Here is a 27,500-nt window from a genome sequence, read left to right as displayed (position 1 = left end):
ACTTAGGGACACAGGTGGACAGTGGTCTCACCTTCGATAACCACATCGCCACAACAGTCAGGAAATCCTTCTATGTGGCACACCTCATCATGAAGGGCTTTTCATTCAGAAAAAAGGAGGTCATTGTCCCACTGTACTCATCCCTCATTAGGCCCATTATAGAATACAGCGCCCCATTTGGTATGTACCTCTCAAGACATCTGCAACAACTGGAAAGGCCTCAGAAATACCTCACTAAAAGAATCACAGGCCTAAAGCAGATGCCCCACGCTGACCGCCTTAAAAACTCCAGCTATACTCTGTCGCATATCGTCTACTCAGAGGCGATCTCTGCTTAACATACAAGGCCATGTCAAACCCAGAGCTGTTGGACATGCTACACTTAAAGAAATCCCAATCCCACAGAGCTACACGCTCCAGGGATCTAAACCTTGTCATCACAATAAACAAAACATGCTGGAGGGATGGGTTCCTGACCCAGAGACTCCCCAGACTCTGGAATAGATTGCCCATACATGTCAAGCAGAGTGCCTCTTTGGACCTCTTCAAGAGGAACCTTGACGATTGGATGGGAGAAAGGAAATTCACCCCAGGGATCACGTCAGTCGCCCTGCTAGACAGGGGTCCAGGAAAGTAAATAATGTGGGAAGAAATAGCCAGGGAATTGTTATGGCTAGGCTTGTATAGGCCCTAGGGCTGATAGCCTAGTACCAACCTATGAACCTTATTAATTGTGTTCTTTATTTTCCTTTTTCCTTACAGTAACCTTTGCTCTTACAACTGTTTTCTTGTTACTTTGAAGTTTGTTGAGCAGCTGTTGCCCCTTGTTATTTTTAAAAGAATACATACACTGCTAATGGTATGATAACTGGTACTGTGGTTTTAATCTGTTTTTTCTGAGCATGTCCCCTTCTGTTTCTCTCTCTATCTAGGAGGAGGCAGCAAAGAATTTGATGGCAGAATTTAACCTGGGCTGTGATGTACAAAATATGGACCATGTTTACAGAGTATATGTAACTACATTCCTTGGCTTTGGCGGTAACTTTGTACGTCAGAGTTATGAGGACGGACTTTACAATTTAACATGGACCAAAAACAGGTACATGTGTTACTTTTCTTGTATGTTTCTCAGATTTTTTGAAAAATGTAACATTCTGTGTTGTTCAAGTTGCTGTTCAAAAACTTTTACAAACAACAAGTCAATGTCTTTTAATGACTCTACCCTAGTAACACGTGAGCAGAGATCACAACACATTATTACAACATATTCCCTAAAATTGCTTATGTAATAAGTATTCTGTTATTTCATAAAGCTTCATTTTCTTGCAGATTGTAGTACTGCATGCATCTTCATATTCTTTATTAGAAACAACATGAAAAGTAGTATTTCACAGTAAATATCCCGTAAAAGAGAAATCAATGATGTTCATCCACATTTGCCTACTCTGGGTTCACTGTAATAGGCCAGCCATACCAGATGTGGATAAATTCAGCATGGCTTGGCATGCTAGATGAGTAAATATCCTACCAGTCTGTCTGTCTAGTCTGTGTTCTATGTAATCGATCAGCCGTACCAGATGTGGATAAATTCAGCCTGGCTTGATATGATAGATGAATAAATATGCTGTCAGTCTGATCTAAAACAATGATTTATAAAGTGCTAAGTTCTGCTACAAACAGAACTGTAATTATGAGTACTTTTGCAGCCACAACAGGTCTTCTAGCACATTTGTGACAGCTACCTTTTCTTTGAATAATTTTTTTTTTCAGCTAATTAAAACCAACATGAACATGAAGTTAAATCAGGCCAGTACTGTGGTGCATTGGCTGGTATTGCTGCCTCACAGCTGTTGGTTCCTTAGTTCCATTTCCATCTTGGGTACTTTTGGCATAGAGTCTGCATATCTTCTCTGCATCTCTGTGGGTTTTGCCAGTTGCTCTGGTTTCCTCACATGTCCCATAGACATGCTGTAAATCAACTGGCATTCCATCACTGTTGTGTTATGTATGAATGTGCGTGTGTATCCTGTGATAGGCTGGCACTTCATCCAGGATAAATTATTCTGTCGAGCACCTATTGAGTTTTGTGCTCTGTTGTGGATTCTCCACATTCCTTTTTCAAAACAGGTAATTCTCCACATTCCTGAAGTGTATTTAGCAAGCAAATGGAGAATGAGAATGACTGTATGAATTAAATAAAAAAGTAAAATCACGTCATTAAAATGTGTGATCATTACACTTCTTACACAGGTAAATCCAGTTACTTTTTAATGCTTACTTCATCTAGTGAAGGCCTGTATTTTTGTCAGTTTTCAGAAGTCTTACATAAACTTTGTATGAAGCCAGTTATTTGAAATGTCTGATGAGTGTAAATGGAGTCGCTTCTTACATTAAAAAAAAAATTGTACCCAGTGTGATTTTCAGTGTCAGTTTATGGTCAGCTTCCTTGGAAGAGCTGAAGTTTTCTTTATTTCTAATGCTTCTTCATAAAATGATTGTGGTGCAGTTGTGAGAAAAAAAGTGTTCATTGGCGTTATAATTTAACATTTCATCTGGTAATAACAGCTATATAAGTGTTACTTAAAAATGTGGCAATTTATACAATATGCTTTGAATGTGTTACCTAATATTTTGAGACAGAGAACATTTTTTTTCTGTTTATTTTTGTTTGTTAACCAGATGAGGTGAGTAGTACAATATCTTTTTCAGCCACTGCTTGGGCCACTAGGCAATACAAAATGATAAAACATTGCATTTTAAAGGTACATTGCAGGAGGAGATCAGTGTACAAATTTGCCTTGTAATCCAGGAATTAACAGTTTTATACTTTTCTTCATGAAAAGTAGTCATAGAACAGAAATGTGGCCAGTTTAAATAGCTTTGAAAATCACCATAGATGCCCTTCTATTCATATGCTGCAGTATCCGTAATATGAGGGAGTCCGCCTCCGGTTGACTTGTACGTCTGGCCGTTACATCAAAGTTAAAATGCTACTGTAAAGGTACTTGTGATGGCCCGCTTCACACAGTGTACGTCAGCCATAAATAGACATCAAGTATAAAGCAGATGTCAGCACGCACCTACCTCAGACGTTTTCTGCTGCTTGTTTGACTGTCAGCTCCAGTCGTTGCTCGCTTTGGAAAGTCGCCTTTGTGCTTCGCTAGTGCTTCAGATAAGTACACCGTAGGGGGGTTTTGTTATCTAAATTGCTGCTGTTTTGTTTCTTGTGAGTTAATGTCAGTTAGGAAGGGCAAGTGTTAGTGTGGAAGGCAGATTCCACATAAAGACACCCATGAGCTCTGTTTATTTTGCTTAGGCCCAGAACATGGTCATACATCTTCTGATATTTTCAGTGCCTTCATCCCTAAAACCCTTCAGAGCCATCTCTCTTCCCTTAGGCTGTACTTTGAAAACCAATGACTTAAACGCCTATCGTGGGTTATGGACCCAACATCGGGACCTTCGGAAGAGCTGCAACCAAGAAGGCCAAGAAGCCTCTGCCTACGGCTGCTCCCTCTATTCCGGGCGCTCCTCTCAAAGCCGATAAAGGCCCAGAGGCCGCATTGGAAACTATAGAATCTCTTTTGATGGGTACCTTGGGTCGACGGGGAGAGCCCATGGCTTATTATTTCCAAAGGCACACGTGGGGTTACTCAAATAGTGGTTCAAGAAGATGTTCTTTCGGACATCGTGGAATGTTGTCTGACGTCTGGCCCTTCTACTTTTCACCATATGTCAGAAGCCCCAAAGGAAAAAAAAAAACATAATTCTTCTGGCCAGCAAGGTATGCTGTCTGACCAAACCCTTGACTGGCAGGCTTTTACTCAAGGTTTCTTTAATGCCTTTATGACCTTATGCCAACCTCCAGCTCCTGTACAGGCCCCCCTCCACTCATGGGAGAAGGCCTGTGGAAGAAGCTTCCTCTGAGGAGGAAGACTTCTCTGAAGATGAGCCATTAACTTACTCCTCACAGATTGCTTTTCCTCTGGGGTATGCTTCCTCAGAGGAGGAGTCTAATGGCACAGATTCTCCTGGGGAAGACATTACTTTTGGGGAGACCATTGTGCAGATGAAGAATTTTTTCACCTGGGACTGCTGTCAGATCTCTGAGACCTAGAAGAGGTATTATGACCTCTTGCAAATTAAGTCCCCTAACCCCTCTGCCATTCCCCCTGTCCCGCCTGCTTTTTTGGACACCTTTTCTGCTGCTTCCAAGTCCCCAGACTCCCAACCTCCAGCCCTAAATACCCTGATAGATTTTACAAAGTGCCTGAGGATGCCAAGTTCCTTTTTAAGTCTCTGTCAGCTGACCCCTCTACCATTTCTGTAGCTGCATATAAAACTTCCAAGCTTGTTATCCTCCATCTCCTTTCTCCCCTCTGATAAGGAAAGTAAAGTTATGGAGAGGTTGGGTAAAAAAAAGTTTATATGTCTGCCACTCTGGCTTTCAGAGTCATGAATTACCAAACCCATATGTCTAAATATTCCCTGGCTCTTATGGCATATGCTATGAAACGCATTTCAGAACTACCAGATAACCCTAACAAGGCCAAACTAGCTAGCATTCTTAAATCCTGCAGCCAGGTTACTAGGCCCTCCATAAAATGTAGTTACGATGCTGTGGAGGCCTGAGCCAGAGCAGCAATATCAGGGTCTGTCTTAAGGAGGTATTCATGGCTTAGGTTGCAGCCTTTGCCTGATGATATTAAAGCCAAGCTCATGCACATACCTTTAGACAAAAAGGCTTTATTTGGCTCTGCAGCTGCAGAGCTCAGTAAAGCCCTTCAGGAAAAAGGGAAGGGAGCTACAAGATCTTAGGCACATATTTGTTTCTCCTGATGTCCTTCAAGAATGCAACTGCAGTCATAACATGTGGGTTGTCCTGCCTCAGGCAGCCCTCGGTCGGCCGGATTCCAAAGTCTGGGTCCGGTGATGTTCCATTCCTCTCCGACGTCAGAGCGGCTGGAGTACATAAGCATCAGCCGACGCCATTTTCTCCAGTCTTTCTTGCCGCGCGGTGCCCGAAGCAGAAGCAGTTCGCAAGTGCCGGTCGGTCAGCTCCTGTATTCTACGATACCGAAGTCATCAAAAGCTAAGTACCCGTTGGGGACCTTTTCTTGCCTCAGCCGATGTCAGAAATTACTGAAAAAGTTAACAATTGTCTTTCTTGTGGTAAACAAATACCCCATAAGGATTTCCACTCTTACTGTCTCCCTTGCCTGGGCCCAGACCACGACGTCTCGGCCTGTGTAGCCTGTGCTCACTTCAACAAGTGCACTCTCAGGCGCCGGGCGGAGTTCGCTGAAGACTTTTTCGGCGATAATTTTGATTACACCATGCCGTCGGATCTCCCGACATCGCAAACTCCCAAAAAGAAAAAAGACCGGGACCAACATCCTCGGCCCACGTCTACTACCGACTCCACGCCAAAACCTAGCGTGAGTGCTCCGGTTCCCTCTGAGACGGTCTCTCCACCGCTCCGAACCGAAGACACCGCATTACCGACGACTCCGATTCCAGACATTACTCCGACGCCAGTTATAGATTTTCCTCCGGATACCGAAACAGAGGAAATGCCCGAGACCATTGCAGTAGACAAGGTCACTCCTGCACGTGGAGCTGCCAGGCCCCCTATGGCCATGTCTATTAAGGCCTACACTAGGGCTAAGGCAGCCAGCAAAACAAAGCATATTACTTCTAAATCCTTACCTCAGCCGACTCCAGAGACACAAATTATGTCCATGGCTGCTGATTTAATTTCCATGATTAGAGGTTCACAGGCCCATCCTGAGAGAGGATCCCAGCCCCCTCCTGATAAAAGGCCCCGGGTTGAACCCTCTGACCCTACTCCTTCAGATGAAGATTCTGAGGGCTCTGTCCACTCTAATAGCCAGGAAGAGCTCTTTCAGACCTATGAGGACTCGGATGCAGAAGATTCCATCCCCTCGGCCTCCCCTCCTGAGGATATTTCTTTTGGGGAAGTTCTGCACACCATGAGGGAACATTTCAAGTGGCAATGCCAGGAATATTCTGATTCTAGGAAACGCCTTAGGACTTTCCTTAAGAAGCCTCAGCACAGGCCCTTAGCTATTGCTCCTGTACTTGATGTTCTGGATGATCTGTATTCTGACTCTAGTGCTACCCCTGATTCTCTTCCTCCTGCTCCAGCCAAGCCAGACAGGTATTACAGGGTCCCAGAAACTCATTCCCATTTATTCTGGGCCCATACTGCTGATTTGGAAACTATTTCACAGGGGCCTAAAGGAGTTTCAGCCTCCACCTCGAAAAATCCTTTGCCCTCCAACAGGGAAGCTAGGTCATTAGAGATGGGGCAAAAGGTTTACACATCCACTACCTTATCTATGAGAGCTTTAAATTGCCTTTTCATATGTTACAATATCAGGATTATCTGTTAGAAGATTTACAAAAAACATTAGCCTCTCCTGATCCTTTAGACAGGAAGACTTTGCAGGAAGCTGTACATAACACTCAGCAAGTAAGCAATCACTTCCTGCAGTGTGGATATGATGCACTGGAAGCTTCATGTAGGGCAGCTATGACAGGGGCAGTCATTCAGACATGCTTGGTTAAAAGATCAACCTCTACCAGATCATGTAAAAGCAAAACTTCTGGCTGCACCTTTGGAAAAGAACAAACTTTTTGGTACAAATGCTAAGGATGTGTTAAAGACCATCGAAGAAAAAGCAAAATCAGTTCAGACAGTGAAAGATTTCCTCCAGGTTCAACCCCCCAGATTCAGTAGGAATTGGCCTTCAAAAAACTGGTCCTTTCCTAATCCAGAAAAGTTTCAAAGGGGTAAGAACAGACGTGGCCGAGGAAGAGGCCAATACAGAGGCCCTTACAGGGGACGACAATAGCAGCCAGGAAACCAAAGAAGTGACGCAGGGGTATCACCTGCCCCACAACCACAATCTCAATGACTTTCCTCTACTACCGCCTACCAGGGAACAACTAGAAGCTCCCTGGAAGTTATCTCTATTTGCAGAAAACTGGCACAGACTGACAAAGGACAAATGGATTTTGGACATTATAGACCGAGGGTACAGGTTTCATTTTCATACCTTACCAAGAAAACAAGGCATGCCAAACCTACCACAAAATCAGAGGTCAGAGGCTATCAAGCAAATCACTCTGATGACTCGGATGAAAGCAATAGAAAGAGTTCCACAACAAGAACAGGACCAGGGGTTTTACTCAAGACTGTTCCTTGTTCCAAGAAAAGAATCTCAATGGAGACCAATACTGGACTTGTCCGCATTAAACACCTTTCTCATAGTACCAAAGTTCAAAATGCTGACTCTACAGCAACTCCTTCCCATGTTGGGCAAGGGGTCGTGGCTGATTACTCTGGACCTCAAGGAGGCATACCTGCATGTCCCTATCAGACACAGCTGCAGAAGATACCTCAGATTTCTTGCAGGGCCAGAGCATTATCAATTCTCAGCATTGCCATTTGGCTTATCTACTGCGCCCAGAGTATTTACAAAATGCCTGGCTTCAGTAATTGCTCATTGCAGGCTCCAGGGGATACAAATTTACCCGTACCTGGACGACTGCCTCATACAAGCAGATGACAAATTGATGTTGACAAAAAATCTGGATTATGTCATACGATTACTTCAAGCTCTGGGATACACAGTCAATTTCCAAAAGTCAAGACTGCAGCCATCCCAGCAAATAATCTTCTTAGGAGCCAAACTAGACACAGCCTCTCAAATGGCTTACCTGACAGAAGACAAGCAAGAGACGTTAACTCATTATTTCAAAGGTTTAGCAAAACTCACCCAGATGACTGCAAGGAGATTCCTACAGGCCCTGGGTTACATGGCATCCTGCATTCTCCTGGTTCCATTAGCAAGACTACACATGAGAAAGCTTCAGTGGTACCTAAAAAGCATTTGGTCTCAACACAGCAACAACTTGGAGACAATCATACCACTCATTCCATGCCTACAAAAGGAATTCCTATGGTGGGCCTCGGTGAGCCAAACAAACACAGGTATGTCATTCAAAAAACCACAGATAACACAGACCATGACTACAGACGCCTCAGACCTTGGATGGGGCACATGGAAGGCAGGTGTATACAAGGACAATGGTCTCCAAAGGAAACACATCTGCATATAAACCAAAAGGAAATGCTGGCAGTAATGCATGCCATCGAGGCCTTTCAACACCAACTCCAGCAAGGCCATTTACTGATACGGACAGACAACACCACTGTGATGTGGTACATAAACAAGCAAGGGGGCACCCACTCTTACCCCCTTTGCAGACTGACAATGCAGCTTTGGGAGAAATCACTAAGCCTAAACATCCAGTTACAATCCCAGTTTGTTCCAGGAAAAGACAATGTGTTGGCGGACAGCCTAAGCAGGAATTTCACAGATCCACACGAATGGAGGTTACATCCGAAGGCCTTCAGACAACTCACTTCGACATGGGGCAAGCCAGAAGTGGACCTATTTGCCTCTCACCTCAACCATCTGCTACCAAAATTCTGCACAAGGACATACCATCCAAAAGCTTGGAAAATAGATGCCCTCTCATTCACCTGGAACTCCCTAGCAATCTATGCATTCCCACCTCTGCCACCGATGACCTCAGTATTACTAAAGATCAAAGCAGAGAAACCCAAGGGAATCATAATAGCTCCGGACTGGCCAAGACAACACTGGTACCCACTACTACGGAGCATATGTCACACCAGGAGGTGGGCCCTATCCAAATCTTCGGACACTGCAGCTAACAGCCTGGGAGATCCCATAAATAAATTCAGCTTATCTCTCTCCAAGGAAGTTCAGCGGATACTAACAGAGGCTCGAAGACCATCCACCAGAAAGGTTTACTTAGCAAAATGGAAAAGATTCAGCAATTGGAATACCAGCAAGGGACATGATGCATCATTGTTGAACATCCCACTCATCTTGGAATATTTGGCAGATATGTTAAAGAACGGCCTCTCATATTCTTCCATAAAGATACATGCATCTGCTATTTCAGCTAGATACAACACTGATCCTCCTGTTTTTTCTCACCCTTTACTAAGGCAATTCATCAGGGAATCAAGAACATTAAGCCACCAAGAAAGGCCCCAGTGCCAGCCTGGGACCTCAATTTTGTCCTAGAAAAACTGACTCTACCTCCATTTGAGCCAGCAGCTTCAGTTGACCTGCAATTTCTCTCATGGAAGACAGCTTTCCTGTTGGCAATTACCTCAGCAAGAAGAGTTTCGGAGTTACAGGCCCTAATGGCAATACCACCCTTTATTATTTTTCACAAAGACAGGGTTTCATTAAGGACCAACCCTACCTTTATGCCAAAGGTGGTATCTAGGGTATCTTTAAATCAAGCCATTCATCTGCCTGCCTTCTTCCCCAATCCTGAGAATAGGGGGGAAAGACTGTTGCATACCTTGGACATTCACAGACAACTTCGATACTACCTGGACAGAACCAAGGCCAGTAGGAAGTCTGAACAACTTTTGTAGCTTACCCTGCAGTCCAAGGAAAAGCAATTTCAAAACAGACTATTTCTAAATGGATTGGACATTGCATCAGATTCTGTTACTCCTTTCATGGAAAGACTGTTCCAGCCAATGTCAGACCACATTCCACTAGAGCTACAGCCACCTCTACAGCATTCTTAAGAGAGGTGCCTACCAAGGACATTCTAGAAGCTGCTACATGGGGCTCCTTGCATACATTCTCCAAACACTACAATCTCCCTCTATACTCCAGATCCAGAGCAGGCTTTGCTTCGGCAGTCCTGCAGGGTTTGATTGCCACACCATCTTTTCCCTAGAGCATTCCTCCTCCCCCAGCTAAGCTATGGTATTCTACCCACATGTTATGACTGCAGTTGCATTCTTGAAGGACATAGTACAGTTTTGTACCTACCATAAATGTAGATGTCCAATAGACATGCAACTGCAGTCCTCCCTCCATACCCTCTATGCCTAGGGTCCACTCCTATCCCTGTTTCTCTTAGCTGGGGATATCTGTTATGATGTATTTGTTTTATTGCTCATTTATTGTTTGGAATCCTGTTTTTGTCTTCTAATTTGATTACAGCCTTCCTTGGAGGGCACCTGGCATCTGGGGCAAGAAACACTGAAGAAAATGGCGTCGGCTGATGCTTATGTACTACAGCCGCTCTGACATCGGAGAGAAATGCGACATCAGCCGACGTCGGACCCAGACTTTGGAATCCGGCCGACCGAGGGCTGCCTGAGGCAGGACAACCCACATGTTATGACTGCAGTTGCATGGCTATCGGACATCTACATTTATGGTAGGTACAAAACTGTACTTTCCCAGCTTCCAGAGGAATTATCCAGCTAGGACTACCTTTGTATGAAAGGCCTCTAAGTATCACACTCTCAAGGGGAAAAAGGATTCTAGGAAACAAGTACCCACTAGATCCTCCTCTTCCACACATTCTCAGAAGCAACACTTTCAGGCAAAACCTAGTAGCCTGTGACTACCAGGCCCTAAACTCCTCTCTCTTATTGCCTATTCCTGTCCCTCCCAGCTTGGAAATGGATAACCCAGGACTCTTGGGTCCTTACCATTATCGAACAAGGTTATTTCATGGTGTGAGAATCCAGGTCAACCTTCAGAGGTATCCCACAATCCCCTCAGGACCAAATGGCTTTCTTTCCTCCCGTCCTGCATTCCTTGCCGTGCCAGGGTACTATTCAAGTGGTGCCTCCAAATCTCAAAGGAAAAGGGTTCTACTCCAGGATGTTTCTAGTCCCCAGGAAAGAAGGCCCCTGGAGGCCTAACTTAGATTTATCTCATATAAACACCTTTCTCAAAGTCCATAACTTTCGCGTGCTGACTCTCCCTGCACTCCTTCCTCTGCTTCTCCCTCAGGCATGCATGGTGTCATTGCCTATCTTCACATTTCTATCCATCCATGTTTCAGGAAGTTCCTACTGTTCAGTGTGGATTCTTCTCACTTTCATTTCTGTGCTTTGCCATTTGTTGTTTCTACGGCCCCTAAAGTATTCACAAAATGTTTGGCTCCAGTCATAGCCTTCTGCAGAATGCAGGGTATTCAAATATTCCCTTACCTGGACGACCTCCTCATCCAGGCTTCATCCCCAAAGTTGGTGCAGGAGCACTTGGACTACACCATGTCCCTTCTGAGGGGTCTGGAGTTTACCATAAGCCTTCAGAAATCTACTCTGACCCCTTCCCAGGATGATGTCTTCCTGGGCTGCAGAATTCTCATGACCCAAATGATGGCCTGCCTACTCCCAGAATAAATCCTGTCTCTTAGCACTTACTTTCAGGAACTAGTTCCACTACAGTCTCTGCCAGAGAGTTCCTATGACTCCTGGGATTCATGGCTTCCACTATCCCCATGGTACCCCTGGCAGGGCTACACATGAGGACATTTCAGTGGTTCCTGAGGACAGTCTGGAAACATCACCTTCACCCTCTGGAGATGTTCTTCATGTTTCACTGTTGCAGTCATCACAAATGGGTTATTTGCCTGCAGGTAGCCATCAGTCGGCCCGAATACCAGAGACTTAGTATTTCTGCGTCAGATGTTGTCGCTCCAGAACTGATGTCAGGTCGTCAGGGGTATAAAAACAAGCAGCCGACGCCCTTACATCAGTCTTTCTTGACGAGGATCCCGAAGCAGAAGCAGTTCGCAAGTGATGGTTGGCCGCTACCTGAATTTTGTTTATGAATTAAATAATCCTGAAGTCTTCTAAAGCTAAGTAGCCCGTTGGGGATCCTTTTTTCTTGCTCTAACCGATGTCAGAAAAAGTTAGCAATTGTCTTGCCTGTGGAAAGCAAATACCACACAGAGATTTTCATTCTTACTGCGTCACTTGTTTAGGCCCAGACCACGACATACCTTGCTGTCGGTTTTGTGCCTTGTGCAACGCCCGAACCATTCGTCGTCAGGCTCTCGTCACTAAATTCTTTCGTTTTCGATCTCTGTATTCTGAAATGGCTTCGGAAAGCCATCTGACTGCCAATATTCTGAAAAAATGTAAGGATAAAGACAGAGACAGACCGCATAGGTCCAAAGCTGCTGACGATGCTTCCTTTAAGCTAGTCGCCAGTTCACCAGTACTCAGTGAGGCGCTTTCGCAGCCTCTGATGCCCGCTTCAGTGGATTCCCAGGCCTCTACCAAGACCCATTCAGAGTCCGGTATGCAGCGAGACTCTTGTTCGACTATGGAACCTGCGGATGTCTCTACCTTGGATGGGTCCGGAGCCGCTGTGCAGGCACCGGCTTCTGAGGCAGTTCTTCACTCAACCGATGTTCGACTCAAACCAACAACTTTTTTATCTAAAACTACCAAGTTTCTTAGGCCTAGAGTACGTGCTACGCCTAGAAAACTGATGACCAAAGCACATGCACCTACTCCCATGCCACAACGACAAATGCTTAGAGTGGCAGAAGACCTTATTACGCTGATTAGGGGAAGTCCGTCTTCCCCTGCTAAGAGGAAAAGAGACCAGTCCCCTGCAGCTTCAACAGACCAGGAGTCTGATGACTTTGAGGTGTCTGATTATGAAGACATGCCCTTATCTGCTTATGAGGATTCAGATGCAGAGGAATCCATTCCCTCTGCCTCTCCCCCCCCAGAGGATTTTTCTTTTGGTAAAACCTTACGTACTTTAAGAGAGCATTTCCACTGGGAATGCCAAGACTATCCTCAGTCCAAAAAGAGACTCAGAGACTACTGTTGACCCAGAGATCATTTCCCAGGGGCCTAAAGGTATCAAGGCAACTACAGCCAAGAATCCCACCCCTTCGAACAGGGATTCCAGAGCTTTTGACAAATGGGGTAAGAAGGTATATACCGCTGCAACTCTTGCTATTAGGACATTGAATTGTCAGTTTCACATGCTGAAGTACCAGAAACATATTATGGAATTTATTAAACAAAAAGTGGCTACCTTTACAGACTGTGCAGAAAATAAAGAATTGCAAGAGCTTATGCACTCTTCAAGCCAAGTCAGCAAGCATACTTTGCAGTGTGGCTTTGATGCCCTAGAAGCTTCTTGCCGGGCAGCAGTCACTTGTTCTGTACTGAGGAGCCAAAAGACCAAGACAAACTGTAGAAAAACAGATAACGAAGTAGGCAGCCAACAGTACCAGAGATCCGGATAAAAGGAAAACTCCTCTTTATTCAGTTAAGCGCTTTCGTCAGACTCCACTGACTTCATCAGAATACAATTACAAAGTGCAAAACACTGCTTAAAATTTAAAAAAAAGGCTCTTGGCACCCAATCCTGGATCTTTCAATTCTCAACACCTTCCTGGTAGTACCAAAATTCAGAATGCTTAACCTGCAACAACTTCTACCTATGCTAGCCAAGGATGCCTGGATGTCCTTCAAGAATGCAACTGCAGTCCTGACATATGGTTGTCCTGCCTCAGGCAACCCCTCGGTCGGCCGGATTCCAAAGTCTGGGTCCGGCGTCGGCTGATGTCACCTCTTTCCTGACATCAGAGCGGCTGGGGTATAAAAGCATCAGCCGACGCCATCTTCTTCAGTCTTTCTTGCCGCGCGGTGCCCGAAGCAGAAGCAGTTCGCAAGTGCCGGTCGGTCAGCTCCTGTGTTTTCAGTTACCGAAGTCATCACAAAGCTAAGTACCCCGTTGGGGAACATTTTTCTTGCCTCAGCCGATGTCAGAAAAAATTGAAAAGGTTAATAATTGTTTGTCTTGTGGTAAACAAATACCTCATAAGGACTTCCATTCTTACTGCCTTCCCTGCCTGGGCCCAGACCACCACGACGTCTCGGCCTGTGCTGCTTGTGCTTGCTTTAATAAGCGCACACTCAGGTGCCGGGCAGAATTTGCCGAAAACTTTTTTGGCGATAATTATGCTTATATCATGCCGTCGGAACAACCGACAGCACATATTTCCAAAAAACGCAAGGACCGGGACCGACATCCTCGGCCCGCGTCATCCACCGATTCCACGCCTAAGCCTTCCACGAGTGCATCGGTCTCTTCGGAGGCGGTAATTCTACCGCTCCAGGCAGACGACACCGCTTTACCGCGTACTTCGGTCCTGGAGGTTTCCCCGGTGCCGGTTGTTGATTTTCCTCCCGAAACTGAAGCTCAAGATTTACCTGACACCATACCAGTGGATAAAGTTACCCCTGCACCTGGGGCAGCTACGCCTCCAGTCTCCATGTCCATCAAGGCCTACACACGTGCTAAGGCTGCCAGCCAGGCTAAGGCCCATCCTTCTAAAACCTTTTCCCAGGGCCCCTCTTCTGATAAACAGATCATGACCCTAGTTGCAGATCTAATATCTCTAATCAGAGGTTCTCATTCGCATCCAGACAGAGGTTCTCAGCCTCCTGCAGATAAAAGGCCTAGGACTGAGCAGACAGATACCCTCTCTTTGGATGAAGCCTCTAGGGATTCAGAGCACTCAGATACCTAGGAAGAATCCTTCCAGGCCTACGAGGACTCTGATGCTGAGGAATCAATTCCTTCTGCCTCTCCCCCAGAGGATATTTCTTTCAGAGAAGTTCTCCACTCCATGAGAGAGCATTTTCAGTGGCAGGGTCAGGAATTTTCTGACTCCAGGAAAAGGCTACGTACCTTCCTTAAGTTACCCCAGCACAGACCATTAGCTATTCCTCCAGTGTTGGATGTCTTGGATGATGTATACTCAGACTCCAGTGCTTCCCCTGATTCTCTCCCTCCTGCTCCTGTCAAGCCAGACAGATATTACAGGGTTCCTGAAACTCATAAGCATCTCTTTAAGGCCCACTCTGTGGATCTAGAAACTATTTCTCAGGGGCCCAAAGGAGTGGCTACTGCCTCTGCCAAAAACCCTTTGCCTGCAGACAGGGAATCTAGGTCCCTGGAGAGATGGGCCAAAAAAGTTTATACCTCTTCCACCCTTGCCATGAGGTCACTTAACTGTCTTTTTCATATGTTTCAGTACCAGGATTACTTAATGGATGATTTGCAGAAAAAGTTAGCCTCTCCTGAGCCTATAGATAGAAAGGCATTGCAGGATTTGGTTCATAACACTCAGCAGGTTAGCAATCATTTTCTTCAGTGTGGTTATGATGCATTGGAAGCTTCATGTAGGGCAGCTATGACAGGGGCGTTATCGAGACATGCTTGGCTGAAAGAACAGCCACTGCCAGACCATGTTAAAGTAAAGCTCCTAGATGCTCCTCTGGAAAAACAGAAGCTTTTTGGTGCTAATGCACAGGATGTGTTGAAGTCTATTGAGGAAAAGGCTAAATCAGTACAGACAGTCAAGGATTTCCTCCAGGTTCAGCCACCCAGATTCAGCAGGAATTGGCCTTCAAAGAATTGGTCCTTTCCAGACACTGACAAGTTTCAAAGGGGAAAAAACAGGCGTGCTCGAGGTAGAGGGCAATACCGAGGCTCCTACAGGGGCCAGCAATGGCAACCACCAAATCAGAGAGGTGGTGCAGGAAGTTCAGCTGCACCACAGGGACAATCACAATGACTTGACTTTCATTCCGCCGACCAAGGCTCAAAGAGAAGCACCTTTAGGCGGAAAATTATCCTTATTCTCAATGAACTGGCACATTTTAACCAAGGACAAATGGATTCTGGACATAGTAGACAAAGGTTACAGGTTCCACTTCCACACCTTACCAACAAGACAAGGCATGCCAAATCTGCCACAAAATCAAAGGGCAGAGGCACTCATACAAGTTTCAAAGCTGTTACAAATAAAAGCAATAGAAAAGGTTCCTCCTCAGGAACAAGGCCAGGGATTCTATTCAAGACTGTTCCTTGTTCCAAGAAAAGAAAAGCAATGGAGACCTATACTGGACTTGTCCGCTCTAAGCACTTTTCTCATTGTGGCAAAATTCAAAATGCTGACTTTACAGCAACTCCTTCCCATGCTGGGCAAGGGGTCTTGGCTGGTTACTCTGGACCTCAAGGAGGCTTACCTGCATGTCCCAATCAGACACAGTTGCAGAAGATACCTCAGATTTCTTGCAGGGTCAGAGCATTATCAATTCTCAGCATTGCCGTTTGGCTTATCTACTGCGCCCAGAGTATTCACGAAATGCCTGGCATCAGTAGTTGCACATTGCAGGCTCCAGGGGATTCAAATATACCCTTACCTGGACGACTGCCTTATACAAGCAGACAGCAAAGAAACCTTGATAAGAAACTTGGACTATGTCATTCAATTACTACAGGCTTTGGGATACACAGTCAACATTCAAAAATCAAGACTACTGCCATCCCAACAGATTATTTTTCTAGGAGCCAAATTGGACACACAATCACAAATGGCTTTCCTCACAGAGGAGAAACAAGAACATTTACCAGATTACTTCAAAAGCCTAGCAAAGCTCACCCAGCTGACCACAAGGAAAATCCTGCAGGCCCTGGGGTTCATGGCATCGTGCATTCTTCTGGTACCTCTGGCAAGACTACACATGAGGAAGTTACAATGGTACCTAAAAAGCTTATGGTCTCAACACAGCCATAATCTAGAAGACGTAATACCACTCATTCCATGCCTGCAAAGGGAATTTTTGTGGTGGGCTCGAGCAAGTCATTTAAACAAAGGCATGCCTTTCAACAAACCTCTAGCAAGTCAAACCATTACAACAGACGCCTCACATGGAGGGCAAATGCATTCAAGGGCAATGGACTCCCAGGGAAATGCATCTGCACATAAATCAAAAAGAGATGTTGGCAGTGATACATGCAATCGAGGCCTTTGGGAAATCCCTTCAACAAGACAGACAACACCACTGTCATGTGGTATATAAACAAGCAGGGAGGCACTCACTCTTACCCCCTCTGCAGACTAACAATGACTCTTTGGGATAAGTCCCTGAATCTGAACATCCACTTGCAGTCCCAGTTTGTTCCAGGCAGGGACAATGTTCTGGCGGACAGGCTGAGCAGAAATTTCTTGGATCCGCACGAATGGATGCTGCATCCACACATTTTCTCACAAATAACAAGTGCATGGGGAAGACCGGACATAGATCTCTTTGCCTCTCACCTCAATCATCGCCTGGAAAAGTTCTGTTCAAGGACGCACCATCCTCTAGCCTGGAGAATGGATGCTCTCTCCTTCAGCTGGAATTCCCTAACAGTTTATGCATTCCCTCCTCTACCATTACTGACCAAGGTGTTACTGAAGATCAAAGCAGAACAACCAAAAGGAATTTTGATAGCTCCAGACTGGCCAAGGCAGCACTGGTACCCATTGCTACTGAGCATAACTCACACCAAACCGTGGCCCTTGCCTCAATGGCCTCTGCTTCTAACTCAGCACAATTACAGGACTGTTCATCAAAACCTGCAAACATTGCAGCTGACAGCTTGGAGGGTCCCATGACTTTCACCCATATCTCCCTTTCCAAAAAAGTACAAGAAATCTTGCTGGAAGCGCGCAGACCTTCCACCAGAAAAACCTATTCAGCCAAATGGAAGAGATTCATCATCTGGAATGCCAACAAGGGTCAGGATGCATCAGTAATGAGCATACCACAGATATTAGATTACTTGGCAGAAATGTTTCATAGTGGCCTCTCATATTCTTCCATAAAAAATCACATTTCAGCAATCTCAGCAAAATAAAACTGTGACCCACCTGTGTTTTTGCATCCCTTGCTAAGACAGTTTCTAAGAGGGATAAAGAATATCAAACCTCCCAGAAAACCACCAATACCTGCATGGGACCTCAATTTCATCTTGGAAAAATTAACTCTTCCTCCTTTTGAACCAGCAGCATCTTCAGAAATGCAATTTCTCTCCTGGAAAACGGTTTTCCTGTTGGCAGTTACCTCAGCAAGAAGAGTCTCGGAGATACAGGTCCTCATGGCAGTACCTCCCTTTCTCATTTTTCATCAGGACAGAGTTTCTCTAAGAACCAATCCTTCATTCATGCCAAAAGTGATATCCAAGGTGTCTCTAAATCAAGCAATTCACCTGCCTACTTTCTTTCCCAATCCTCAAAATAAGGGGGAAAAGTTGCTGCACACATTGGACATACACAGACAATTACGCTACTACTTGGACAGAACAAAGACCACCAGAAAGCCTGATCAACTATTTGTAGCCTATGCTGCTGGAGTGCAAGGAAAGGCAATCTCCAAACAAACAATTTCAAAATGGATTGGACACTGCATCAGATTCTGTTACTCTTTCCATGGAAAAGATGTGCCAGCCAATATTAGGCCACACTCCACCAGAGCTATAACCACATCCACAGCCTTTCTAAGAGGAGTGGCTACAAAGGACATCCTAGAGGCTGCTACATGAAGCTCTGTGCATACATTTACCAAACACTACAACCTGCCTTTATACTCCAGATCACGAGCAGGCTTTGCTTCGGCAGTCCTGCAGGGTATTTTAGCTACACCATCCCTCTCTTAGATCCTACCACCCCCTGCTTGGCTAAGGTATTCAACCCATATGTCAGGACTGCAGTTGCATTCTTGAAGGACATAGTACAGTTTTGTACCTACCATAAATGTAGATGTCCGATAGATATGCAACTGCAGTCAGGTTTTTCCTCCCTCCTACCCCTCTGTAATTCTCATTTTTGGGTCCTCTCCCCCCTTTTTCAAATTATCTGGGGATATCTGTTATGGTGTATCTGTTTATTACTGTTGTGCATGTCTGGAATTTTTTATCCATTCTCTAAATTTAGCCTTCCTTGGAGGGCACCTGGCATCTGGGGCAAGAAACACTGAAGAAGATGGCATCGGTTGATGCTTTTATACCCCAGCCGCTCTGACATCGGGAAAGAGGCGACATCAGCCGACGCTGGACCCAGACTTTGGAATCCGGCCAACCGAGGGGCTGCCTGAGGCAGGACAACCCATATGTCAGGACTGCAGTTACATATCTATCGGACATCTACATTTATGGTAGGTACAAAACTGTACTTTAGTCACCCTAGACTTAAAAGAAGCCTATCTGCACATCCCTATAAGGGAGTCATGCAGGAAGTATCTATGTTTCAGGGTCAGATCTATGCATTATCAGTTCCCTGCACTTCTCTTTGACTTATCCACTGTGCCCAGAGTATTCACAAAATGCCTGGCTCCAGCCATTGCTTACTGCAGGCAGAAAAATATCTAAATTTACCCGTACTTGGACAACTGCCTGATTCAGGCAGACAGTCAGGAATTGCTGTTGCAGCACCTGACATTTGTGAAAAACCTTCTCACTTCCTTGGGGTACCCTATCAACAAAAAGAAATCAAAACTGGTACCCAGTCAAAAGATTGTATTCCTGGGAGCAAGCTTGGACACAACATCCCAGATGGCATTCCTCACTTCAGAAAAACAAGTCTGTCTGACAGCCTACTTCAAACAAATGGCCACCAGAACCCAGCTATCCACAAGATAAATACTGCAGGCCTTAGGGTTCATGACCTCATGTATACTGCTAATTCCATATGCAAGACTGCATATGTGGAAACTTCAGTGGTACTTAAAAAGTCTTTGGTGCCAAAATCCTCAGGACCTGGAAACAGTCATTCCTATCATACCCTGTCTAAGGACAGAGTTCCTTTGGTGGGCAGACGCATGGAACCACAACAAGGGACTGCCGTTTACTCAACCCCACACCCCCCAGACCCTAACCACGGACACATCAGACTATGCCTGGGGAGCACACATGGATGGCAAATGCATTCAGAGGTACTGGAGCCCAATTCAAATTCATCTGTACATCAACCAAAAAGAGATGCTAGCTGTGCAGAATGCCCTGACAGCTTTCAGATCCCTACTCTTTCCAGGACAACTTCTAATAAAAACAGACAACACTTCAGTTATGTGGTACATCAACAAGCAGGGGGGGGACCCAGTCTTACCCACTCTGCAGGTTAGCCATGGCCGTGTGGAACACTGCCTTGGACATGCAAGTCCATTTGCAAGCTCAATTCCTGCCAGGCAAACAAAACTCACTGGCAGATGACTTAAGCAGAAATCTCCTAGACCCACACGAGTGGCAATTGCAGCCCAGCACCTTCAACATTCTGATTCAGAAATGTGGGACCCCAGAGGTGGATCTCTTTGCCTCCCCCTACAACCACCAGCTCAGCAAATTCTGCACCAGGAACCCTCACAGCAGGGCCTGGAAAGTGGATGCCATTTCTTTTCAGTGGATAAATCTCTCAATCTATGCCTTTCCCATTTTGCCCCTTCTCTCAAGAGTATTACTCAAAATAAGACAGGACAGACCAAGGACGATTCTGATTGCCCCAGACTGGCCATGCCAGCACTGATACCCACTCCTGCGCAGCCTGTCACCGGTGCCACCGGTGCCATGCTGGCACCTACAACAGAACCCAACCCTGCTCTCTCAGCAGGAGGGACAGATTTTGCATCCACAACTGCAAACCTTAATCTTACAGCCTTGCTTATTCCTTGAATTCTCCCCCAGCAACCCTAAGCAAACAGGTGCTGAATGTCATTCTTGAAGCCAGAAGACCCAGTACAAGAAAATCCTATGCTGATAAGTGGAACATGTACTGCTCCTGGATTCAATCTAAAGAAGAGGGCACAACTCTACCCTCCCTGCCTCTAATCCTGGATTACTTAGCAGATCTACTCCACAGAGGCCTGTCCTTCTCCATTAAGATACATGCCTCAGCCATTTCAGCTCATTACAACACTGAGCCACCTCTCTTCTCGCACCCTCTTATCAAGCAGTTCCTGAGAGAGGCAAACAGCTTGAGGCCTCCTAGGAGAGCACCCACCCCTGCTTGGGACCTTAACTTTGTACTGGAAAAGTTCACACTTCCCCCCTTTGAACTTGCAGCATCAGCAGAGTTAAAATTCCTCTCTTGGAAAACAGCCTTGCTTCTGGCCATCACTTCGCTAGAAGAGTGTCTGAGCTACAAGCACTTATGGCTGTGGAACCCTTCATTATTTTCCATGCTGACAGGGTTTTCCTCAGGACTAACCCTTCCTTTATGCCTAAAGTGGTGTCCTGCATGGCTCTAAACCAATCCATCCATTTGCCAACTTTCTTCCCTAATCCTCAGAATAAAGGGGAAAGGATCCTGCACTCCTTGGACGTGCACAGACAGCTCAGATTCTACCTTGATAGGACTAAGCCCTTCAGAAAATCTGACCAGTTACTAGTCAGCTTTGCAACAGGGACAAACAGTTTCCAAATGGATAGCACACTGCATCCATTTCTGCTACAAGCACCATGAGAAACCAACCCCTCAGGGGGTCAGAACACATTCCACTAGAGAAACTTCTACTTGTACAGCATTTCTCAGGGGAGTCCCTGCCAGGGACATCCTGGAAGCTGCTACCAGGAGTTCTGTACACACCTTCACCAAGCATTACCACCTGCCTGTCTTTTCCAAATCCAGGGCAGGTTTTGCAACAGCAGTCCTGCAAGGCATACTAGCCAGCGCTAACTCTTCTTGACTGCCTCCACCCTTCTTCAGCTTTGGGAATCCACCCAAGTGTGACGACTGCAACAGTGTAACACGAAGAACATAGTACAGTTGTGTACACTTAACGTAAATGTAGATGTTCGAGTGTATTCACTGTTGCAGTCCTGGTTTCCCTCCCTCCAGCCCCCTGGTTTCTCTCTCTCTCTCTATGGCTATTACTCACCCCTTTCAGGGGTATAGGCATTGGTATTTACTTTTTACTGGTGTTTTCCCCACAATAACTTAGCTTCCTATTTAGGGGGCTCCTGACATTTGGGGCAAGAAAAACTGATGAAATGGCATTGGTGGCCTGTTTTTATACTCCTGATGACCTGACGTCAGTCCTGGAGCGACAGCATCCGACGCAGAAATACTAAGTCTCTGGTATTCAGGCTGACTGAGGGCTATCTGCAGGCAGATAACCCAAGTGTGATGACTACAACAGTGAATACACTCGAACATCTACATTTATGGTAAGTGTACACAACTGTACTTTTGTGGTTCCACTCTTGCCCTGCTTAACAAAAGAACTAAAGTAGTAGATTTCACAGGTTACAAAAAATCCAGGCCTTCCCCTCCAACCTTGACCCCCCCCCCCAGTCAAGGGAGTATATCAGCATCAAGGAAATGCGGGTTTTGATGTTTGCTCTAAACATTTTTAAGCCCATAATCCTACCAGGAGTGCTGAGATGGGTCACAGACACCACAGTCCTCTGGTACATCAACAAGCAGGGAGGGACAAAGTCCTATATCCTTTGCAGATTGGCTCTGTATGCCTGGGAGGTTGCTCAGCAGAGTGACATTCCTCTACAAGCTGTTTACATCCATCAATTCAGTTTATGATGACAGATTCACTAAGCAGGTCCATGACTCAATCCCACAAATGGATGTTAAACAGGGCTGTGTTCCTGAACCTGGTCCATCGGTGGGGTACTCCACAGGTAGATCTGTTGCCTCCCCCATGAACAGACAGATTCCCAAATATTGCACCCGGATTCACTCCCCTGGGACATGGAAGGTGGATGCTCTTTCCTTTCCCTGGAAGGGGATGTTTGTGTATGCATTCCCCCCTTCCCTCTTATTAAGAAAGTTCTGCTGAAAATTCAGAAAGAACAACCAAAAACCTTGCTGGTGACCTCCTTTTGGCCAATACAGCATTGGTTCCCCCTTCTTCATCACCTAGCCAAGGCCATTCACCACAAGTTACCCCTCAGGATGGACCTACTCACAGAGGACAAGGGAACTCTAATACACTCTCAAATATCCAGTCTAAACCTAACTCCGTGGGTGATAGGGCTTTGATTCCCTTTACACACCTTTACACTGAGGACGTGCTACAGGTTCTGCAGGAGGCCAGAAAACCCACTACTAGAAAATCCTATCTATCCAAATGGAAGAGGTTTTCTGTCTAGTGTCTAAAAAACAACTTACAACCACTGTCTGTGGAGCCATCAGTGGTTCTGTCTTACCTATGTGAGCTAATGAAAAGTGACTTGTCATACTCTTCCATCAAGGCACATTAATCTGCTATCTCAGCATGTTTGCCTTTGACTCTTCCTTTAGCGTCCAGGTTGGAAATCAAGTTGTTCCTGAAAGGAATTCTACACATCAGACTACCAAGGAAACCAATTCCTCCCCCATGGGCTCTCAACCTTGTTTTGAAAAAGCTTACTTTAGCTCCTTTTTGAGACAGCTAAGGCCTCTTCTTTACAGCATTGCACATGGAAAACTATTCTCTAGGTGGCTATTACCTCAACCAGAAGGGTTTCTGAACTGCAAGCCCTCATGGCATCACCTCCTTTCACAGTTTTCCATCAGGACATGGTATCCCCTACGTACCAACCCATCCTTCATGTCCAGGATAGTGAATGAGTATTCACTGAATCAGGCTGTCAATCTCACTACCTTCTTCCCATCTCCACAGTCCTCTGGTGAAAGGATCCTTCACACTTTAGATGTGCAAGCACAGCTCAGGTACTACTTGGCAAAGACTAAGTGCATCCATAAGTCTGATGGGATTTTTATTTCCTATCACGCAAGAGCTCTGGGACTTCCTGTTTCCAAGCAAACTTTCCTCCTGGATTTCAAAAGCCATTTCCTTCTGTTACACGGCTAAAGGGAAACATCTTCCTGTTCCATTTAAGTCACATTCTACTACAGCTGTGTCTTCTTCTTTAAAGGTTTGGATACAGCTTCCATTTTGGAGGCAGCTGCATGGTCATCTGTTCATACTTTCACCAAACACTACAAATTGTTATCTCCAGGTCCAGAGCTGCATTTGCCAGGGCTATTCTGAATGGATTTGTGGAAAATGTATCTACTCCTCATCCCAATCCTTCTTATGCATGAGCTTTGGCATTCTCCCTCATGTTATAGTTACTGCAGCATATGAATAGAAGGACATAAAATAGTTGTGTAATATCTTACCATAACCATAGATGTCCTCTTCTATATGCTGCAGTATAGTTCCCCCAGCCTTCCCCCTGATACTTGCTTGACTCCTGGACACTCACTACCTTCAGGTTGGTGCTTGGCGGCATTCAGCTCTGAGGTAGGTGCGTGCTGATGTCTGCTTTATACCTGACATCTGTTTATGGCTGATATACACTGTGTGATGTGGGCTACCTTCGCAGTAGCAGTTTAACTTTGGTATAAGGGCCAGACATACGAGTCAACTGGAGGCAGACTCCCTCATGTTATGGATACTGCAGCATATAGAAGAGAAGGACATCTATGGTTATGGTAAGATTTTGCACAGGTATTCTTTACTTTAGCATTTCATTTTTCCACTGGGGAATCCAGCTAATTATTGTAGCTGTTCTTTCAGCATTTTTCAAAGATGCAGCATAACTTTCTTTGAAGATGAAAGCAGGCATTTTGTTTTGCATCTTCATAAGTGATTGTCTGTTAACTTTACCATGGTGGGGGACAGTATGAATAGTTTTGAAATGCAACTGGCTGTGTGGCAGAGAGGGGTGGTCCCCTTTACTTTGACCCTAGTTGATCAAGATTTAGAGTGGGAGGGAGAAATGAAGGGGCATTACGTGCTCACCTCTCCCTAGGGGAAGATTAAGGGGGATCAACTGGGGATATATCTACCATTAATGCAACCACGGTAGAGACTGGAGACCTAGTAGTAGCTGTCCTCTCATGAGGTGGGGTAGAGCTATCTGAGGGGATATGCCAACTGTAAAATTCCCACATTTGCATCTCTTTTGACAGCCAGCCCTAGTGCATTTGCTGCAGCACATGAAGAAGTCAGGACTTCAGCAGAAACGCCACTAATGGCTGTTTGGAATCGGTTGGATGGGTTGATAGTTATGGAGGGGCTCAAAAATCAGTTTTGAAATGCAGTAGTGATTTATCATCTTCATTCAGACTTCTCACCTGCCACGTGCCTACATTTTGTTGTCCCTGGATCTTCAGTCACTGTTGCAGTTCACTTCAGTGTACTTCAGCACCTGGCACTGATATATATATATATATATATATATATATATATATATATATATATATATATATATATATCATTAATGTATTGATGTATTTGAACCAGAACAAGGTCTACAAGTTTTTTTTCATATGTTTCATGGTCTGACCTTCCCTCCCTCCATCCCCCTCACTCTTCAGGTTTATCCTGTTTAGGATTGTGGTTATGTTGCCATTTAGTGACAGCAAACTCGATCTGGGGCTAGATAGGAGGAAGTGATGTAATATAGGTAAAGGAGGAGCTTGGGGCTCATAGCTGATGCTTGAAAAGTTTTGCCGGCTCAGATCCAAATCGGATCCGTATACCCATATGTGCATAAGAATGAAGTCTAACTACTCAGATGGAACGTTATGGTAAGTACATAACTTCTATTTTTTTAACAGGGTATGTGCTGCTTGTGTTCACTCGATGACAACTTACATACCATTTTTTTCTGTCAATCTAAATTTACTTAAAAGAGTTTCTGACAGGATTTATATACTGTTTGTTCATTTATTAGCCAAAAGCTTGAATGTTCGCAGGGTGACATCTTACCTGCTTTTTATTTCTTTCTGGCTAGTTTTTTTAACTTTAAAGAGTTCTTGACAGGATTTTGGTGTTCTGTTTGAGCATAACAGTGTTTGGGGACTTTATCTCCCAGGAAAAGAGTAAGTGTGCTGTTTGTCAACTTTTGACAACTTACATTCTGTATCTGACGCATCATCTATGGTCACAGAAAGGATACTTACCAAGAAAAAAATACTTTTGCTGGTTTGACTTCCACAGGTCCTAGAAAGAAAACACTACTTACCTGAGCACCCTTGCTTCTGTGCGGGATGAATCTGTGCCTCTGCCAATAGTCAGTGCACCTGCAGTGGCCATTTGTTGTTCCTCAGACCACTCATTCACTTTTCCAGTTTCCTCTGGTATAGTTCTTCAAACCACCATGAGCCAGAGGTCACTCCAATTCACAATTTCCCCTCATAAAACAGATACGTACCAGGTTTTTGTTACTTTGCAAACCTTACCCTCTGGATTTAGAGGAGGACATTGGGAAACAGATTTCCGACTTGACTCTTAGCTAAAAGTCTTGTAATATTAGACAGAGGCAGTGTTTAGCACCCGACATATATTCTGCTTGACTAGGCAAGTCCCCCCCTACATTCCCAAAAACAACTAGAAATGTTAGGATAGGACTGCTGGAAAGCTTTCCAGTAAAGATATAGTTACAACTTTAGGATTCCTAGGCTTACAAGCCTTTCTTTTTCAAGCTTTTCTCCCTCTTTTATTTCTTGAACACCTGTTCCATCTACCAGCTCTGTACATTCCTGTTGGACACTTTATTGTCTCTGACTCTCAGGGATTAAAAGCTATTCATGTGGAGGACAGTTGCCATGGAATACAAAATCTTCTTTTTATTGGAGCCCTTCCCACTTTCCAAACCAGACAGTATTTGTTTCCTCTGGTTCTTCTGCTTTGCTTACCCTGGCAGTCTTTTCACCAGTGCCAGTTTTCCAAAGGCTGCTATTCCAGAATGCTTCTGACACCACAGAAGACTCTTCTCAGAGTCCAGTTTTAAAATCTCCTTCCCTGTTATTGTTTGGGGAAGATCCAGTACTCTAGATAAGGACCCTTTAAACATGTTACTTTTCTTCCCCTAGAGGAGCTTTTTGGTTCCATGGGACCTAGAAAATCCCTGATCGTCTGCATCTGGATCAAACTACTTAGTCTGGTTACATAATCTCATGTGGTTCATACATGGAACTGCAGTGGTGTGAAGTCATTATACTGGCTAGCACAAGTATTCCCTTGTTTTCCTCTATCTCTGAATTGGTCTGTGTCGTAACATCTCAGTAGTTTCTTTGAAAGGCATTTCCTGTGACGATAAAGGTGCAAGCCCTGTACATCTTTCAGACAGACCAGAACACACAATTATTTTAAATAGTACTACAACACCACAGTGATGTAGTACATCAGTAACCTAGTGAACAAAAAGCTGGACCCTTATTCAAGCTGGTTATGGGTGCTTGGGAGTTAGCTCATCAGCATTCCTTAACCCTTTAAGCATTTTTTTTTTTTTTTTTTTTTGCATCAGAGCAAATCATAGACTCAGACTGACTGGAACCAAGACAGACCCTCCCAGATATACTTGATATATGGTCTTCCAGATCCAGTTCTGTGGAACACCTCAAAACGATCTGTTAGCTTCCTTTCAAAATACACAATACATGCATTTTCTGTTTTTATTCCCTTTCAAGGGTTCATTATTTATGCAATCCACCCTGTCCACTGATATCAAGGGTATTTCCTGAATGTGTAGAAGGACTCACCCAAAAAATTTTCCCTTTTATGAAATTGGATCTACTCGCACAAGACTGGGAGTTCAGATCATCCCAGTATATTATGAAATTTTCTTCCAAGATTCTGATATCTTTTATGCACCTCTTTTTGTAGGACGTGCAGCAGGTACTAACGGAGGCAATAAATCCTACTACTATAAAATCTTACTTAGACATTTGGAAGACTTTTTCCTTTCGTGCTTACTCAGTAACCAGGGCCCCATATGGGATTGTTCCACTGGTGCTCATAT

The 27,500-nt window shown here is 44.9% G+C and overlaps 1 protein-coding gene across 2 annotated transcripts in view; it reads left to right on the top strand.

Annotated features, from left to right (window-relative positions):
• ENTPD7 (ectonucleoside triphosphate diphosphohydrolase 7) overlaps positions 1–27,500 on the top strand; it is a 1,330,884-nt gene that overhangs the window by 817,504 nt on the left and 485,880 nt on the right. For both annotated transcript variants that reach the window (XM_044056723.1, XM_044056722.1), the window contains one exon: positions 933–1,099. In XM_044056723.1, coding sequence (XP_043912658.1) covers positions 933–1,099 — 167 coding nt within the window. The remainder of the gene's footprint in view (positions 1–932; positions 1,100–27,500) is intronic.

The sequence above is a fragment of the Protopterus annectens genome, chromosome 14.part0, assembly GCF_019279795.1.
Source record: "Protopterus annectens isolate FY-2018-M chromosome 14.part0, PAN1.0, whole genome shotgun sequence".
In the NCBI taxonomy this organism is placed as follows: domain Eukaryota; kingdom Metazoa; phylum Chordata; order Ceratodontiformes; family Protopteridae; genus Protopterus; species Protopterus annectens.
This window is presented reverse-complemented; position numbering and strand designations above follow the sequence as displayed.